The 19,017-nt window shown below is 41.0% G+C and overlaps 1 protein-coding gene across 1 annotated transcript; it reads right to left on the bottom strand.

Annotated features, from left to right (window-relative positions):
- Positions 1-1,987: 1,987 nt before the first annotated feature.
- irx2a (iroquois homeobox 2a) lies at positions 1,988-8,001 on the bottom strand. Its single transcript, XM_040116714.1, has 3 exons — positions 7,494-8,001; positions 5,754-6,159; positions 1,988-4,868 (listed from the first exon to the last, which is right to left on the bottom strand). The coding sequence occupies exons 1-3, from the start codon at positions 7,731-7,733 to the stop codon at positions 3,940-3,942; spliced, it is 1,575 nt and encodes a 524-aa protein (XP_039972648.1). The 5' UTR covers positions 7,734-8,001; the 3' UTR covers positions 1,988-3,939.
- Between the last annotated feature and the right edge of the window lie 11,016 nt (positions 8,002-19,017).

Below are 19,017 nucleotides of genomic sequence, written 5' to 3'. Positions count from 1 at the left end.
CTCACTTTAAAGCATAAGCTTAGCTAGGCCTTATACTCTACTGTAGCCTTGGCACTACAGCAAATTATCTGTTTTGCCCTTGAGGAGCAATATCTAGGTTGTGTCAAGGGCACCCTGGTGTCTTCTGCTAATAGTTTAACGAATGTGAGGCAAAGAGCAGGTTCTTCAAAAGGGACAGAAATGCCTCTGTAATATTGAGACTAATTGTGGCATAAATTTACAATTGTTTCATAACGGGCTTCACAGCTTGAAGTTTGTCATGTGCGATGGACGTCTTGCTCCCATTTTCACCTGCCATTGCTCTCAATCAAACAAATAGGTGGGGTGGAAGTTTCTTTTCATGTGTTCAAAGGCGACCGGTTGCTGAGCAAATTTTTTTCCTTTTTTTTTACCAGAAACAATAACTCTTTTTATTGAGAACAAATGTTGACATTTGGAGGGAGCAGCAGTGGGTGAGAGAAAGAAAGAGAGAGGGAGCGAGAGAGAGAGAGGCAGGGCTCCTGTGTGCTTTGGAGAGTGCCTCTGGTGCTATTTGACAACAGTGCTGAGTCCTCAGGGGAGCCCACCTGAGAATAAAGCATACATTTCAATAAATCAACTCCTAATGAAAGCATTTGGGCTGAGGAAGAAAAAGCTGGCCAGGGGCTATAGCGTCCATAACTTCCATATAGGTGGCTGCCAGTGAAGTTGGGGTAAATAAAAAGGGAGGTGAAATATATCAGTTTCAGACAGTGAAGATCAAAAGAACACCACTGAATTTAAACTAAAATCGATAATAGTTTCAAAAACTCACCTTTGAATGTTTCCCTTTTAATCTTAAAAGGCTCTCTTATAAAATTTCTGACAGTCTGACACTATTCACTGCAAAGTATACTATGGATCTATGTCACAAAGACTTCTGTTAGCCTAAAGGTGGGTTAACTGAGTTTAGGTGGGTTTACCCTCCACTACATCCCTGGTGGCAGCCAAATATTACTTCCTTGGATGAAGCAAAGGGGGAGGGAGGAGGAAGAAAACCAAGGTGAAAGGCAGTCCCGTGAGATTTGGACAACACTCGAGCTTAAATTCAACTGGAAAATGAAGGATTAGCTTTTAGTCTGGCTGGGAGCGATGATGGAGGCCTCTTCTAGGAGGATGGGAATATTATATATTTGATCTTTGAGTATTTCACACTCCGAAAGGCCACAGCTGTGAGTGAGAAAAAAAGTAGAATTATTTTTTACCATAAAAATAAAACTTAAATTTTAAGGTGTGTAAAAATGTGTAATAATAATAATAATAATAATAATAATAATAATAATAATAATAATAACCTATTTCTTTTCTTAGACCTAAGCTTTTTTTCCCCTAAATTGTTTAATTACCTGTGTCCTAAATGTTCTATTATAACCAAGCCATGATGAAAAGCAGAGGAAAGCCTGTCCGATTAGGGCCCATCACACAGCCCATTGGAGCTGGCAGATGCTTAGATAGACTTTTATGGATTGCTCAATGCCGTGCCGTAATGAAGCAGGCAGAGCTGACCCATCCTGAACCAGGCTAAAAAGCTCCAGGGACGGGCCCCGCTGGGAGCCCATAATGCCCGATGCGTCCCACGGCTGTATTAATCACACTGAAAAAAATGAATGTGCGGCAGGGCGAAGGGAGAGGGGAAAAGGGGCAGAAAAATGAAATAAGTATGTCGTTTATCCCAATCAAGGTCGTGAATATGTGGCCGAGGGAGCTTCCCTGGCCAAAATGAGGCCCTAAAAGAAAATGATGGTCCATTTAGAAAGAATGGATTCTGCAATCTGTGAAAACTCATAATGTTTATGAAAAGCGAGATTCATCAAGCATTTCCCATCTGCGTTTGACTGACAAAATAAAAGAACAATGAGCAGAGTGAATAAAAAATGCCTCAGTGTTAAATACAGGTCTGTAATGAATGAAAGAATGACGCCCCAAGATTGATGTAATAGTTGGGAAAACAGTTTAATATTTTCTCCTTTGAATAATGGATATCATACCCCGCCGGTATATCTATACCAGCGCGTTTCATTTTATTTACATTCAAAGATATAAATTAGTAAAAGTACTTCTGATAACAAGATTGTGTAGCTTTTTCCCAAATGCTTCTCAAATAAAAACCGTCCATAATATATATATTTACAAAACAAACAGACGATTTCAGTTTCCCATTTTTGCAATACAACTTGCATAAATTATAGGCATCATTTCGCCATCATTTAAAAAAATAAATATCAAATGTAGGCTATTCCACTTTGAAGTCCTCAAGTTCACCTCAGTTTCGTCCGCCCTGCGTCCCGAGACACCTCCTTTTACAAATACGTTTCACAGAAAGGCCAAATTATGTTTTCCACACGTTAATATATACTAAAATAATACACCGTGGCAAATAAGCAAACTATTAGGAACCTGAGAAATAACAATGTAAATCACATATAATGGGAGATCTTTTCTTTTTTTTCAAACCAGCATATGAAATTATTATCCGCAATGCAATAAAACAAAACAGCTGAAAATAATACAATAATACTCTGACAAACGTGTGTGCTGTCGAGTGTGGAGCTGAGGAGGCGGTAGCAGCGTTCGTCCCGACTATACGGTGGCACTAGATCCGGTTCGGAGCAGAGGTTATGGGGGTTAAAACGTGAGGCTAAAAGGTGGTGTCATTCCTCGCTCCATAGTCAAAGCAATTGTGACACCTACCTGCAGACCGGGGAAATAAAGAAAATCCCACACGGTCAAACGATGCCCCCTCCTCTGAAAACAAGAAGTTTTGCCAGGCTGGCTCGAACCAGCACAGCTCTGGGCAGCAAGGGGCTTCTAAAAACTCCCCACTGCCCTAATTGCCGGTTAAAAAAAAAAGAAAAGAAAAACGTCTGATCGAGCTGCGTGCAGGCAAAGCTTTGCATGTGCGCAAGCGAAGCAACCCCCACGATCGCCGAAGTGACATTTGAAGATGTAAAGTTGCACGATGAATGCACAGGGCAAGCTAACTGATTTGTTTGCTTTTGGCTGACCCAGTGTAATTATAATTAGCCTAAGCTGAAAGATAAGGTTTGGGGCCGCACACACACACACACACACACACACACGCACACGCGCACACTCACACTCATCAGAGGAAACATTAAAAATAGGATTCTTGCTCAAAGCTATGGCAACATTTCTTTGCTCACTGGATTCACAGGCTGCCACTGTGTGCGTGCGCGCGCGCGCGTGTCTGCTGCGCGTGCTCAGGCTGATTTGAGGCCTGTCCTTCATGGGCTTATTTTAATGTCTACTTCTGTGGGTGTCCTCTTGCACATTTGTTTGCAATGGGCTTTTCTCATTATATCTCTACCGGTGGCTAATGCGAGCTTGTTGCAACTGAAAATCCCGTGGCCTCATACTTAATGATTCTATGCCATTCAGAAGGACCAAAATATGCATATAGTGAAAAAAAAATAAATAAATAAAATGGAGAGGAATTATAAACTGATTATTCCAGAAAATTAAATAAACTGAAAACGAATTATAGGCCATAGTACACGTTCATTTGCTTAGACGTCAATGTAAAAATGTCCATCTTAATAATTCATTTAGTCTCATATTTAGTCGTAAAATCGTATTTATCTTAAAGCAAGTAAAAATCTGCAAATAGTGTCAGATGGTGCCACTTGTTTCTCATGCAACATTGCTTGGAAGAGTCTTAATTCTCTTGGGACAAAACAAAAACAGCCCAATCATCCCATGGTGTCACGACAATGACATGAAAGTGACACAAAGAAAAACCAGTTGATTTGCATTGGAAACAAGTGAACTCGTTTTATTTCCACTATGAAGAGATTTTTCCCCCCGGTGTATAAGAAAAAATACAATCTCAAGATTCAACACTAGATTAAATACGTTTTCAAAATGGTTACCATTTTGGTGACAGTGTACCACATCATGTTATTACGTACCTTTCTTTGCTTCTAAATTTGCGGCTCTGAAATGCTGCTGTTGTTGCTGCTGCTGCTGCTGCTGCTGCTGCTGCTGCTCGACAACAACAAGCTGGTTTGGATTATTTTTAACGAGGGGAGAGTCTGGCCTGTGTTTGGGGTTTGCGCCCGCCTCCAGAGCCTGGTGAGAGGAGCTGAGACCCTCGTTTGCAGCAGCGGCGGCGGCGGCGGCGGCGGCGGCAGCAGCCAGACTCACTCCAGATGAATTCGTGTACCGCAGGATCCCTTGGCCCTGCAGGGGGCTGAAGTTGCCATAGTTTGTGTAATTGCTATAAAAGGGAGAAGTGTAATAAATAGGTCTTCCAAGGATGGAGGGGGCCGGGTAGAGGGAGGGGGAACTGGCAGCCGGGGAGGTGGTGGAGGGCGTGGGTGGAGTGAGGAGGCCACCGCTGGAGGAGGGGCAATTTGGTTGCCCGGGCTGCGCCAGTTGCTGTTGCTGATGTTGCTGCTTTTCGTCCGAGGTAGCAATCTCCGCCAGCGACCACAGTTTGGGCTTGACTGTAGGGTTCTGGGGCGCCCCGGAAGAAGGTCTGCTATCAAGGCATGAGGACGATTTACTGGTGCTAATATTGTGGCTGTTTACGAGGCTCCGGGCCAAATCCTCGCGCTGGCTGTGGAGGTGGTGGAGATGATGGAGGTGGTGGTGATGATGGTGTTGGTGGTGACTGAGAACCGGCGCTTCCACTCCCGTTAGGGGCGACGATGTGACGGGTTTGGGCGAGAGCTGAACCCGCGGCTCGTGGTTCTGGTCCTCGCCGTCCTCGTCGCATTTGTCGCCGGCTTGGTCAGAGCCCAGCTCCCCCACACGACAGCTGACCTTCTCCCCGTCAGACTCTGCGGAGCAGGAGTGGTCCGTCAGGGTGTCGACGTGCAAGCTGATACCTAAGACCAGACAAGAAAAAAAATGAAATAAATGAAATAGAAATATATAATTACAGGACAAAAAAACTAAGAATATAAGGATATATGAGAAGGAAAGAAGGAGAAAAAACAAAGAAAATTAATTAAATATTAATGAACAGTAATAATGTTCTAAAATAAAAGCAAAGACATGAGTTGAAAATGTCTGAAATAAATAAATAAACAATCTGAAAACTTATCTTGTAGTAAAAGTATGTTCCATGTCCATGTGTAGTCAGACCAGTCACTAATGTTTTACAACCAGCCGGGCTTGAATAAGTAAGTTATTCATTATTTATATCAGTTCAAATAGCTACGATTAAAAGTCTTTTTTACGATGACCATGATTTTTTCATATATATATATAATTACACAAAAAATGTCAACGAGAGAATAACATTTACAGTCGATTTTTAATCAGGCCACTCATGCACTCATGGTGATTGCTATGTTATGTGTCTAACATGCCAGTGGGCTGTCATTAATTAAGTTAAGGAAAATAAAATGTTCATCTTAACAGGCCGTCCAGTGTAGTGTTGAGTTTAACAACCACGTTTTCATTACAGAAAAATTCTATCATTCAACATGGTTACTCAAACAATACACGAAGCCTGATCTCTTCCATGAAGAGAAAATATATTCTAACGAGGATCATTTGTATTAGAATTTAGTTTGTTATTTTTTGATTTCATATCCTTGATATATTTTACGGATATATTATTACACTAAATAACTTGAGCAGCAAATAAAAGGGGCATCCACCCCCCAACACACACCCATCCACCCACCCCACCCCCTCCCGTTTACCCCCATCCTACCCTGAATTGTTAAATGGATCACTGGCTCGGTCGCCAGATTATACCCCACCTTCATCCTCCGCTGAAGCCTCGCTGTTATCCAGGGTTTTTTCAGAGCGCTCCACCTCCTTCCTCTCCCCGTCCCCGTCCTCCTCGTCCTCGTCTTCGCTCTTATTCCTGGGCGCCCAGGTCATCTTGTTCTCCTTCTTGAGCCTCCGCCTGGCGTTGGCGAACCAGGTGGAGACCTGCGTCAGGGTCATCTTGGTGATAATAGCCAGCATGATCTTTTCCCCTTTCGTCGGGTACGGGTTCTTCCTGTGCTCCTGCAGCCAGGCCTTCAGGGTGGCCGTGGCGTCCCTGGTGGCGTTTTTGCGGTAAGCCGGGTCGTTGAGTTGGTAGGGATACCCTGGACTCCCGTATGGGTGGTAACTTAATGCCCCCGCCATGCCGGTCGTGTGTGCGTCATATGGAGAGCTCTGGAGTGAAGTTGAAAAAAAAGTCCTAAGTCTCCGATGTGCTTTCGAGTGCTGACATTTAAGATTATATTCTCCTTTAAGATTGTTTTAAAAATGTGACACTACTGTCGGCTTGTAATAAGCTGACATATTTACAAAGCAACTTCGCACAGTTTCAAGGTCTTTTAAATGCCCATATCACATAAACAATATATTATGTTATTACAATTATTTTAAAACTACGAAAACAATCAATTCTATTGTGTAGTCAGTTGTTTTTGTAAACCTGTCAGAATGATGAATAATTCTGTAGAGTGGTGTAAATGGATTGGTAGATTTTATCCTCACTTTTTGTTTTCTAATATCTATTACTATGGGCTTTTTATAACGACTAGCAGTGAAAAGTGATATATATATATATATATATATATATATATATATATAAACCTTGATCATTTGTCAGCCCTGCTCACAAACGTTAAAATAAATGTGTCTAATTGTAAGCAGGGGTAGTAAACGCACCGTGCGTAAAAGCAGGCCGCAGAAATCCATGAACTAATGGTTAACTAATGGTTAAGATCATTATCGGATTAACTAATAACAGAGCTCCGTTAATAAAGCTGTTAAGATAATAAAAAGAAAATTTCAATTTTCTGTAATCACCCATTAACGTCTCCGTTTTCTTTCAGTGGCTGCTTTTTGTTTTGTCGTGGCAGCCCCAATGTGTTAACATATCTTCTCTTTGCAGCATTACAAATCCCATTAGCAAATCACTTGATATGCACCTTTCCTAAAACGCTTGACGTGCCCTGTGACATTAGCAATGCGAGTCCTGCTCTTCGTGTTAAAATTCCGTTTATTCAACTCAGAATAAAGTCAGCAACTTCATCGCCCGGTGATTTTAATGACTGCCGAAGAAGGAAAAGTTACAGCTTGTGTTATATCAGTTTTATGATACATACATTCACTGCCCAGAGGCTGAATATTCAAATAAAAATCTTAGCTGGTGTTCAGTTTTTACTGAATTAGCTGCGCAGCGAGAGTGAAGCGTTGGTCAAGCCATTATAATTTGAAGATCATGCTTAAAAATCCCCTTCAAGCCCAAAGGGGTCAAGGATTTTAAAGTAAGGACCCTACGAGTAGGCCACTAAATGTGAATGTGCAGCACTCAATAGAAAAGTTCCTCAAGCACTTGATTAGTCAATCATAACAAAAACATTGCAAATCCGCAGCGATTCAATCGAGCTGTATGCCCGTGAAAGACAGCTTCACATTTTGCGCATATAAAGAGACACATTCGCCTGCTTTGGAAAACTATTACCCAGGATCATACATGAATACATATCACATTTTACCATGTAGGATGGGAATCCAGTCGTTGGATCCGCGGAGTATGACAGTGGACTGGAGAAGCCTGCACCGGCCGAGGCGGAGAAAGCAGCCGATCCAGGGTAAGGGCTGAAGGCTGAGCCCGATGACGACCTCGCCAAGTCTTCGTTCCGCGGGGCAGCCAGAGCCGAGGCCCCGTAAGCCGGACACGAATAGAGAGCCAGAGAGCCCGGGGGCTGGTAGAGGTAACCCTGAGGATAGGACATTGGTGAGCGCGGTATAGGTCGCCGACTCCAAAAAGGGAGGAAAAAACGCGCAGGGCGGCAGGCAACAACAGCCAAAATAACAAACAATCAACTCAATAATCAGCCGTGCAAAGAGTCATCAGACAATGAAAATAAAAAGTCCTCCCTCCACAGCCCCCTTACTGGGAAAAAAAACCCCGAAAGATCTGTTAAAGTGCCCACATAGAGGCAATGTGGCATGCGTCTTGATCCCCTAGCGTCCGATGTTTTTAGTACGCAGCACTATGAAGTGAAGTGTTAGGAGGGAAGGAGCCAGTGGAGTTTCAGACACACAGAGCATTGGGGGAAACTGGAGCTGTCACTCCGGCTCATCTGAATATCCCATCCCCGCCCCCTTTCTGCCTCATAGAAATGGAGCCTCGGAACAAAACCAAGACTCCACACTGCAAAAAGTGGGGTCTATCCATCGCAGCAGGATTCATTTACTTTAGTGTGGAATTTTAAAACTTTTCGTTGATTAAAATCAGATAAATCTAACAAGTAAACGAGACAGTAATGTATTTGTTATTAATGCAAATTGACTGATCCACAGCTGACATCTGCCTTATTTGTCATTTGTTTCAGGTTCAGATATTCGCCACACAGGTGCTGTGTATCAGAAATTAAAATCTAGTCATTTTTAATTTTTCTTTTCAATTCCATTGTATTAATTAAGGTTAAAAACCCCAAGAGTGCAGACATGTATTTGTTAAGATGGCTATTATTTGCATCACTGGACATAAATAGACTGACGGGGAGGGAAAGAGAAGCATCCGAAATTACTTCACCTGTTTTGCTCAATACGTTTTGTGCCGTCGGGTTATTTTTTTGGATCTTGTTTTATTTTATTTTTTTTAAGTTCAGGTTGATTGTGGCACACGGCGTCTATCTGATCTAAAAACTTGCTCTTAACGCTCCCATAACAACTGTGCAAGGTCGGAGCGGGAGAGAGAGTATGGAATGACCAGTGTGCGCCGTTGGCAGCTGGCTATGTTGTCAGTCCAGCTATTAAAACGCGGACACATCCGTGGAAGTATGCGAGCGCCGATAAGAGTGCGCGCTCTTCCACCGGCGCGCGCTCTGACCTGCGGGAGGCGTACCCGGCTCCTTCATTTCCACCACTTAGCGAATCTCAAACACGCTCACCCCGTATTATTACAATTACATCCATCAGCACTAATAAAGCTGTTGGTGGCGGGCGATTGCCGCTCTATGAGGGGCAGTCTCTCCTCTACAGTATACAGACGCCACACGCTAACCACGAGCACCGCTGAAGTGCGTGTGACTGCGTCTGTCTGTGCGCACTGGTATGAGGTGAGTTTGACAGTTTTTGCTTTGGCACTTTTTTTTGCCGGTGCGTTTGGCCCCCTCACCCGTCTACGGTGTTGTGTCTCCTTTGTGTGCGCCTTCGGACTTGTCTCCAAGCGAAGCCGGGCATATCCTTGTCCTTTATTATTGTGATTACAGGCATTATGACCTCTGTTGGAGACAAACGATACAGCACAGCGTGGTGGAAACCCGAAACTGTGAACGCGGTTTTGGAACGGTGGCAACTGGTGGGAGAAGAGTGGCCTAGCAGTCCTTCTCATCAGTATTCATCCGAATGAGTGTATTCATCCATCAGGTGCTTGTTCCTCCACTGAGGTGTGGTCTGGTAGTGTTGTAAGCAGCAACAGCACAATTTGAAAAGGTGCAATACAGCCTGCCTGTTAACAGGAATAACTTATTCATATACAACACCGAAACACATGCATGCGTTGTAATGTACAAAAAACTGTCTCATAAGTAATATGTATACGTTCAGTTTTGATAATTAATACACAATATCCCACGATGTCCTGTATTCAATTAAACCATCTTTAAATCTAGCCATAATGGGGGGATTTATTTATTCTGTTTAGAGGAGACACGGCAGTGTTATGACTATTGCATGACGCCTGATTGCACATATTGTTATCACAACAGATTATATAAGTGTATGTATTAAGTACAGTGTTAGCAGAAAACACCTTGTCAGGAAATTGATTCTTTTTTTTTAAATAAACACACTGAGCACACACCTAAAATAAATACCAAATTAAATAAACTACATTTTTAATAAAATGTTGATCATGTTTGTTTGTTTTTTCAGAGTCTAACTGCTATCCTTATTTTGTGACTAAATTCATCAATGGCATACATCCCATATTAACCGAAAAGGAGTTAAAGCATTGAAAGCTTTGAAAATACAAAACACACAGATCTAATATATTTTTTATGATGTATGACTATGTGTCTAAATGAATAGACCTATGAAACAATCACATCAGTCATAGTACAAGACTATGATATGACAGTAAAATAGACAGAGATTGACATGAAAGGAAACTGACAGCAATGTCAAGAGTAAATAAATTGCATTTTTTCATGTTTGAAGCTTGTTCTGCATTTAACATTTTAGAAGCTTTGATATTGGTCTAACCATATTCTGGAACTGGGCAGTTTACCCAACATCAGTTAAGTACACTGTCTTACCAAGTGAATAGAAACATCACAGAAACACATAAAATATTAGTGTCAAATAGCCCTGGATATCCATTGTTATATCATTAAATATTTACTGTGGATGCAAAATTATTCATTGCCTTTAGCTTAAGAAAGTTTAACATGATTTGGAGATATGAAGCATTTATTGTATCCTGTGTAGTCTGCCTGCTATTGGTTACAGGAAATGATAAGATGTAGGTGGTTTCCCTGTTTCAGGCAGGACTAATCAATCCCAGAAGAGTAAATGGGTACTTTCAGTATAGATTGGGTCAAGATATTGGCTGACTGAGAGTACTGTGTGGTCCACACCAGGGGGCACTGTCTCCTCTACACACAGACCATGGGCTAACCAACGCTACTGTACCATCACTGTGCATGGTCTGAGAGTTTGTTGTTTTTCCACTTGTATGTGTGTAAGTGTAGATAATGGTGAATGTATATGTGTGTGCATTTAAATATCTGCATCCACATATGCATATTGTCAGTGTGAAAGTGCACCTGACGGCCTGTTAAAGTGCATAGTGTGTGAATGTGTGTGTGCGTGTGTGTGTGTGTGTGTGTGTGTGCGTGTGTGTGTGAGTGTGTGTGTTGAACTCTGCAGTAGTACATTCCAGGTCTCAGTTTCAAAAAGGCTGGAGCGCCTAAGATATTTTAGTCCCAGCCTGATGGAGATATAGGAGATGGGAGAGAAGCAATTAACAGATAGACATACAGAGAGACAGGCAGAAAGATAAGGGAGACAGTGAGACAGACAGAGAGGCAAACAGATAAAGACAGTATAGAGAGTGCCAAGGCAGTAAAGTAGGCAGATGCAGAGAGACAGAAAAGCATCAGGTCAGACAGAGAGAGAGAAAGACAAGGAAAAAGATGTAGAGTCAGACATACAGATACGCCTCCCTGTATCACCTCATCACAAATTTAGTTGTAGAATTGACTTTCAACGCCGGTTTAAATATGGTATGGACATTTCTGTTGGTGATGTTGAGAGAAAATGATGATGAGTTATAGAAACACCTGCTTGACAAACGACATACAGTATCCTGTGGGTTTAGGTCAGTTTTATTGACTTAGTGTGCAAAAAGAGCTTGGATGTCTGAGAGCAAACACAGCTTGTGACATGAAAACAGTGGTGAAATGTAATGTGAGTTGATAAATGTACAATGTAAAAAAAATAAATATGGTTTCATCATTTATTTTTCGAGTTTGCAGGCACTCACCACAAATACACCCTGTACTAACACTAAATTGAAAGAAAATGTTAATTGGGCCCCAGCTTGTTTGTTAAATTTCCCCCAAATTAATTCACATTTAATATTTGTTAAAAAAGACAAAAAATAGATAGTTCTGCAAACAATTGATGTTATATTATGAATAAACATGATTTCTCCATCGATGGAGGTAGTTTTTCTACTTCTGCTCACTGCTGATAACTCCATACCAGATGCAGTCAATTCATGAAAGATGTCATCCTCCGTGAATGAAGGAAACAGCTATTGATTTCTCATCTATCCTCTCGCAACAGAATTTACCTTTGAATAATATAGAACTGGCAGAGTTGCTTTTATTGTATTTTTTGATGATTTCTAACTGCTAACCCTTTTGAGTAGAGTAAATTGCCTAGAGTTGAATTGAATAGCTAAAGGATATAGCTTTGATGCCATGCCCTTTGTTTATTACACATATGACTAAATAAATATTGATTTCTGATTTTCCATATGCTTTTGAACCTCTGCAGTGCAGCTGTTGTGGACCTTTTGCATTTAAATAACTTATATGACTTGTGTTGCAGTACAGTATTAGGTTTGGTTGTTTATTTTGTGGGTGCATTTGGGGGCACTGGGGGGTGGAGCTGGGTAAATGTGTAAATGCATGTATGTGTCTGTCTATAACTCTAGCTATGCATGGCTGTAGGCGCATGAGTAACAGTGCAGCGGTGTAGCAGAGAAGTGGACTAGTTATGTAGTCCTATTGAGCTGGTCTAAAATCAATACAGTCTGGAATACAGCAGCATGATTAAAGCCTGAGCCTGGCTATTGTTCACAGTAACCACTGCCTCCACCTTGTTGTGACTTATTAGAACGGTACATTGAGTTTGTCCACCTTGAAAAGCAGTTTTTGTCTTCTCGTCTGACTCCTTGTAGCTTTGGGCTCATGCTAATGGTTTTATATTGAGCGAGATGTTCTGCTCATCTTTGCTGTACAAAGTCCCAATTTTGCATCAGTTACCAGTGCACTATGCTTTAAACGTATGACAATTTACTCTCCTGAATTTTGAAACACCCAAAGAGCTCAAAATGTTTCATCCTCTGTGGGCTGGTGAAGGAATGTTCACTATCCCTGACTTGTACAAAGTACAGTGTGCGTGTGTGCTCATGTTTGTGCGTGGGTTTGCAGTGGGAAGGAGAAAAACTGCATTGTGATCTTTCGATGTGCAACTTAGTTAGGCTAGGCAGTCTTACTGTCAGCCTCATGTGATCAAAACAACTCCTCAAAACTCTTGAGATCAGTAAAAAAAAATTTTTAAAAATGACAAAACGTTGCACTACATGTCTGTTTGACAACATTGTCACATTTGCTGCATTTCGATACAAAGCACTACTACAATCCATCCCCTCCCCCCTTCGGGTTTGTCGTGGAAATATCTTTGGTCTTTTTTTGTACAACGGGGGAGGGGTTAGTAGGGGAGGGGGGCAACTGGGGGGACGAGGGGTTGGGTGACTGACTGGCGACAGGCCGTCATCTCGCTCCCCGCCTGGCATCTGCCCACTGCTGCCAACCCTCTGCTAATCAGCAGCCGTCCATGTGCTTGGCAGCAGAGGGGGTTTCAAATCAGCCCCTCGCCCCGAGTTAAAAACCCTAAGCCCTATCACTTTGTGAATGGGAACCTTTAGGGCGACTGAAGCAGGGACACCTCTGATGTGCTGAAGTGGAGAATATCGGTTGTCACGTTGCCTTGCATATGTTGTGCTGCTAGCACTGTTGTTGCTGTTGTTCTTGTTTATCATAGTTTTTTTTTGTTTGTTTGTTCAAACCAGCATCACAAGGCAGCTCTTTCTTTAGGTTTGATTTGTTTAACATGCTGCTAACTGACATGGATGTTGGGAAAACAGTTCTCGGGGAGTAAAGTGAAGCAGTAAACTGATGGGCTTGAAGTGTAATTCCTTTTGAAAAAAGCAGGCGAACAACAACTGCACTTGTAGTGAAACACAAGTCTTCATTTTGTTTTATTCTGACATGTTGTCTGAATTGGTAAGACAAGGAGAACAACGTGCCTGCTTCCTAATTCATGGCTGAAAAAACTTCTCTCACTAGTGCTGTTTTGCAAATTACAAACATCCACTTTTTTCACAAATATTGTCAAAAAACTGTCACAGATTCCATGGGTGACAAGAAGTATTACATAGATATTTTGAAAGATGATGACACCAGGACCATCGGCTTACAACTCTGATAATTACTATTGTTTAACAAATGTTCATTTGAGAACGAATCATGTGGTGTACAGCATGAGACTATAGGGCTTATTCATCTGCAGAGTGGAAGCATGGGGGATTTAGGTGGGATGGCTGTTGGCTTCAGAAGTAACAAGCACAAAGAATGGCCTATGTGGAAGGGGAAGAAGAAAAAAATCCACAAATTATAGGAATTATGTGCAGCATGGGTTTCAAACACACACACATCCAGACAGGCTGATTGATGAACCAAACGAGTCACAGAAAATCAAAAGGAGGAAATAAAGGGAGACACAAAGGGGGAACAATTTGAAATGGACTAACCCTCTCTGGTGGCTCTCTAACCAAGGGTAGGGCAGATAAGGTTGCCTAGAAAGAGTCTGCTGACAGCCAGTGTCAATGGGCTTTGTAATCATTGTGCTGGACCTGATAGGGTTACTAGTGGCTAATCCAGGCTGACCTTGGTTAGGTGCCCTGAATGAAGATGGCTTTGTACAGTTGGGACAAGCTAACAGTATGACGGGGATGCTGACATATAATGTCTGCGTGGGGACTTGCCACCACAGCCCTTTTGTTGTGCTATCGAGTTGCAAGTCCAAGCCACACACTAAAAAAAAAAAAAAAAAATTCTCTTTCTCTCTGGGTGGAAGAAAGGTGGCATTTAAATTGTAACTGGGCAGAAGGTAAGGTTGTATCTCAAGGTTCAAGAGGTCAGCTCTTGTGTTGGATGGTGTTCGAATGACTTCAAAAGAAATCCTAAAGTGATGAAATTTCATGTTGTTGCCACGTAATGGCCACTATGTGTGTTACCATGTAAGTGTGTGGGTCTGCGCAAGATGTGATAGAAATGCCACCACATATCTACAACATACAAAGACTATCTCTACGACAAGGACAATCTGATACAGCTGTATTTTTGGTCTCTGAAACAGTGTATTCTTGTCCAGCTTTACCATTAAGCCTTGATGTGACTGCTAAAATACAAATAAGTAATAATGAAAAATAAAAGTATTTTATTTTTAGAATTTTTCGGCTTGTTTTGTTTTTTAGGGGAACCAATACTGCATGTCATTGAGTAATAGTCATTTTCTATTAACTAAAAATGTACATAAACTATTAACATAATTACATTATTAACATAAAAAAGTGTGTCCCCTTTGTTTTAAATGGTCATGCACCATCTAATACACATGATGAAACAAATAACCAGTGAATTCATGTTTTTGCAACACAGTATATTACACCAAGATAAGAATGGGAAGCAGGGAGAAAGTTGAATTTACCACATACATACATATATATATATATGTGTATATACACATCGTCTCAACAACAAACACACACCTTCAGGCTCCAACCGGTGTGAAGGCAGTGGAGAGAAGGCATCCTTGCCTTTCTTTCTGCCAGGGAGAGCTGTAAACGGGAATGGGATTCCCATCCCCTGGAGCCTGCTACTAATCCACAACAGGCCCACTGCTGGATTACTGGGGACATCAGCTGACATGCCAGCTAGTGCACAAATATGCATGCACTCACACACACAAGGTCACAAACACATGTGCACACACAAGAACTGACACACGCTTCAGTGCATACAAACACATAGTGTATGTGCCAGCTACACAATATGTGCAATGTACACTCACATGCATGCACATCAGTGGTCAGGCAAATCACACACATAATCAAGACCTGGAATGCTGCTCGTGGCTTTAATACATTGGCAGGACAATATAGAGACTGGCATATTTCTACAGTCAGGAGTTGGCAGTAATGGGTAAGTCTCTCCTCTATTGTCCCTGCTGGTCTGAATGTTCGTTGATGTATATGCTTGTGGAGTTCCTCTCTGTGCAATTATGCACATTTATCCTGCATTATGTATGATTATGTGTGATTCCTGTGATTTTTAACTAAAGCAGAATATTAAACTTATATTTCTGAAACTGCAAATTCACTAGATGTCTTCTGTGTCTCCTGTCACCACAACTACAAAGTGACATTAGAAATGTCCAAACAATTGCCTGTGGAAATCAACACTAGAATCAAGTTTGGTCAAGTGTTTTTCACACTAACAATTTATAGATCTCAGTGCTTTAACAATCACACAGAGAGATAAACATGTAGAGTGATTATCTACAATCACAGTTGTACAGATTATGCATTTTACACAGTTATATTAAAATGGTTATATATTCCTTCTGAATTCGTTCAGTATGATTTGTACGTTTTTGCTAATTTTATTGTTTAACCCTAGAAATCATACACCTTTACACTGGTGCCAAAACAAAGCATACAGTTACCTTAGTATTGCATATGTGCAACAGAATCAATCATACAGCAGTAAAAATATGCGTAATATGTGCCAAATATACATTAGTTATATTTAATATTATAATTACACAAAATCTGTGTAAATAGTTATAACCTGACGTGTTATTTCTCCAGAGTCACGTGTGGAACGTTTGAGTCTCACTGTCTGTACCCTGACGGTCACTTCCGTGGGTCCCACCTCATAAATGATGTCTCCCCCCTTTACATCGCCCCTTTTGTTATTGTATTCCATGGGAGAGGAGAGCGACATTGTGTACTTTCTGCTAAAACACGGTTCTAAGTTTACTTGTCATCTTAAACTTATTGTGCAGTATGCTAAGATATTCCTTTGTCATTTAATGTGTGCAGGAGCTCAAGTTATATGTCACAACTGACCGGAGGATTTTGTTATTTACTTTTGTCATCAGAGTAAACGGAAATCGCCTCCAAAGATATCCCAGTCCGAGCCTCTTCATCAAAACACAACACACAAATTGTCAGACACCACCGGTTACATGTGAATGCAGCTGATTTAATGTGAACTAATTTCTACTGTGGTGCGTAATGAGCTGATGAGAAGCTGCTCAGAAGAATCGCATTTACAAGCTACTGTATGTTACTTTGTGTGAAAAACAAATGCGGGAGAGACAAGCAAACACTGACATTCTGAAAAGGATAATACGATTTTGACAGCTCCTTTCTGTGATGTGAACAAACAAAGCAGATACTGACACAGCAACAACAGATAAAACCAAAAATCAGGCAATGTACATTGAGAGTTTCAAACAGTGAAAGTTTAAAACGACTATCATTTTCTGGCAGTTATGTGGGAGTTCAAATGCAGCACTAAGCCAGGATACGCAATGAGCTGATTGCTAGAAAATAGCAGCCCCAACACACAAATCAGCTGTAACACATTTCAAATGCAGTCAGGTAAATCTCAGCCCATGATTAGGTCAAGCGTGGTGGCAGTATTTGTGGTAAACACTGTTCCGCTCTGGGGGCTAAACGTTTGTGTCAGTAAAGAATAATTACACTCTTCGACGTTGTATCTATCGTGTTAATCTCGGTCCGCAGCAGTCACTTTATTCTCTCGTTTGTTTAATAGCTCACTAGCAGCTTTATTGTTTCAAAGTGCTCGATAGCAAACCTGTAAATTCTCTGTTCAACATTTGCCCCCGTGGCGTTGTGGTTCACCGGTGCTGAATGTTGAAATAAAGCAAACAGTCATTGATCTGCAATCAAAGATCCAGGACAGGAGGTCATTTACATGTAGAGAAGGGAACCATTAGAAACTGTGCTGCAAGGCATGTGTGGTGTTAAATTCATTTAGCAGTGGTTCACTGACACTATTGACTTACTTACACTAGGTATATGTTTTAAAAAAAAAATCACTAAGCTCTTCTAAAACATTGTATGTAGCAGTAGTAGATGCTGTCTGTTGCTAATTAGAAATGGATGTTCATGTGTGCTGTACACAACAAAGCCAAGTTAATTATCTAGGGACCAAGGACAGGCTTTATACTGTGGGCCTGGATATGAGGCAAAGGAATCGAATAGGAGGCAAATGGTTCTTAAAAATTAGGCACAACCCCTCATTGTCAGTTGGTCAGGTTTGCAACTGTCCCAGGAGTCCTTAGTGCTTATGCAGTGTGTTGCAGCTTCTGTTAAAATTTGATGATTAAATGGGCAAATACTACCTAGATTTGTAGACTGAGAGAACGGGTCTGTTTATTTTATTTATTCATAGCGTGAATATGAATAATTTACCAGTCAGCAGTTTTTTGTCAGAGGAAAATCATTATTGTGGGTGGCAGGCCAAAGGTTTGTGATTTTTATACTTGCCACTTTTCCACTGTATTGACAGCTGCCAGCTTCTGTCAGAGTCATATCTCTCTGTCTGCTTAGAAAGCGCTCAGTCACTTCTGACGCTGGTTTAACAGACTGATATAATCTATAAATATATATTAGATATGTAAAAACATTGTTAATATCTTTGTTTTACCGACACGTTTTCCACAACTTTAGAATGGGTTGGGAAAACATGTGCATTGCGTTATACAAAGAGATGTTTCTGTAATTTAGCCTACTATCATTGAAATGAATGGGGTGGACAAATTAATAGAAACATCTGTCACTATACCACGGTAATAGCACCACAAACAAGATCCTCCAAAATGATCATAAAGTTGGATCAGCACCGCTCTGAAACAGTATATAAAAACTGAGCATTAATACATCCATGAAGATACAATTAAGGGATGAATTAGTTTTAGCTAGGTTTACTTAATAAATGACAACTGAGTGTATAACTCAACAGAGAAGTGCACCAGTTGGGTTTGTAATGCATCAAGTGCAGGATATATCATATGGAACTTGTTAATTGGCAAAAGACAAAAGACAAACATGCACCAGCATATTGTATGTTGTTCATCTGGCAAAACATTTACTTTTAGTAAACAGAACTAAACCACATTGTATAGAAATATGAGGAATCCCCATTAACACATTAAAAACGCATTATTATCTTACCCCTTATATGACCTGACACTCATGTTGCTCCAAACCAACCTACTTGTTAGTGTGACATTTGTGACATTTGTGAAAACAGATGGGCAGACAGTAAGACAGTTTCCTTTAACCTCTTTTCCACAGTACTACAAGTGTCTACTCTCCTACACTCAGCCAAGGTCAATTGAGTTCTCCAGTCCGTTATCAGTGTGGTTTTTGATGGAACAGTGCAGATAACAGAATAGTCAGAAAAGATGGAAGGAAACAGGAGATCAAAAAATGCTGCCTCTGAAATAATTATTGCATCTTTTTGTAGCAACAGAGGTATTTCTGGCCTTTAACATACCATATAGCTTTCGATACTCAGCTACACTCAAAGTGGTTAGCAGCAGAATGTATTTATGGGACTATTTGTTTGAAAATAGCTTTAAGTGTTATTACAGAAAAGTAAATATGGATTGTGATTC

Source organism: Xiphias gladius, chromosome 22 (genome assembly GCF_016859285.1).
Source record: "Xiphias gladius isolate SHS-SW01 ecotype Sanya breed wild chromosome 22, ASM1685928v1, whole genome shotgun sequence".
Lineage (NCBI taxonomy): Eukaryota > Metazoa > Chordata > Actinopteri > Istiophoriformes > Xiphiidae > Xiphias > Xiphias gladius.
The sequence above is the reverse complement of the archived record's forward strand: the minus strand, read 5'-3'. Positions and strand labels throughout refer to the sequence as shown.

What these genes read in the sequence shown, in the direction of transcription:
- irx2a (XM_040116714.1), bottom strand. Translation starts at nt 7,733, where the DNA reads ATGTCCTATCCTCAGGGTTACCTCTACCAGCCCCCGGGCTCTCTGGCT. An exon ending in CTGGATTCCCATCCTACATG is followed by an intron (nt 6,160 to 7,493) that starts GTAAAATGTGAT and finishes ACTTCACTCCAG; the next exon opens with AGCTCTCCATATGACGCACA. An exon ending in GGCTTCAGCGGAGGATGAAG is followed by an intron (nt 4,869 to 5,753) that starts GTGGGGTATAAT and finishes GTCTGGTCTTAG; the next exon opens with GTATCAGCTTGCACGTCGAC.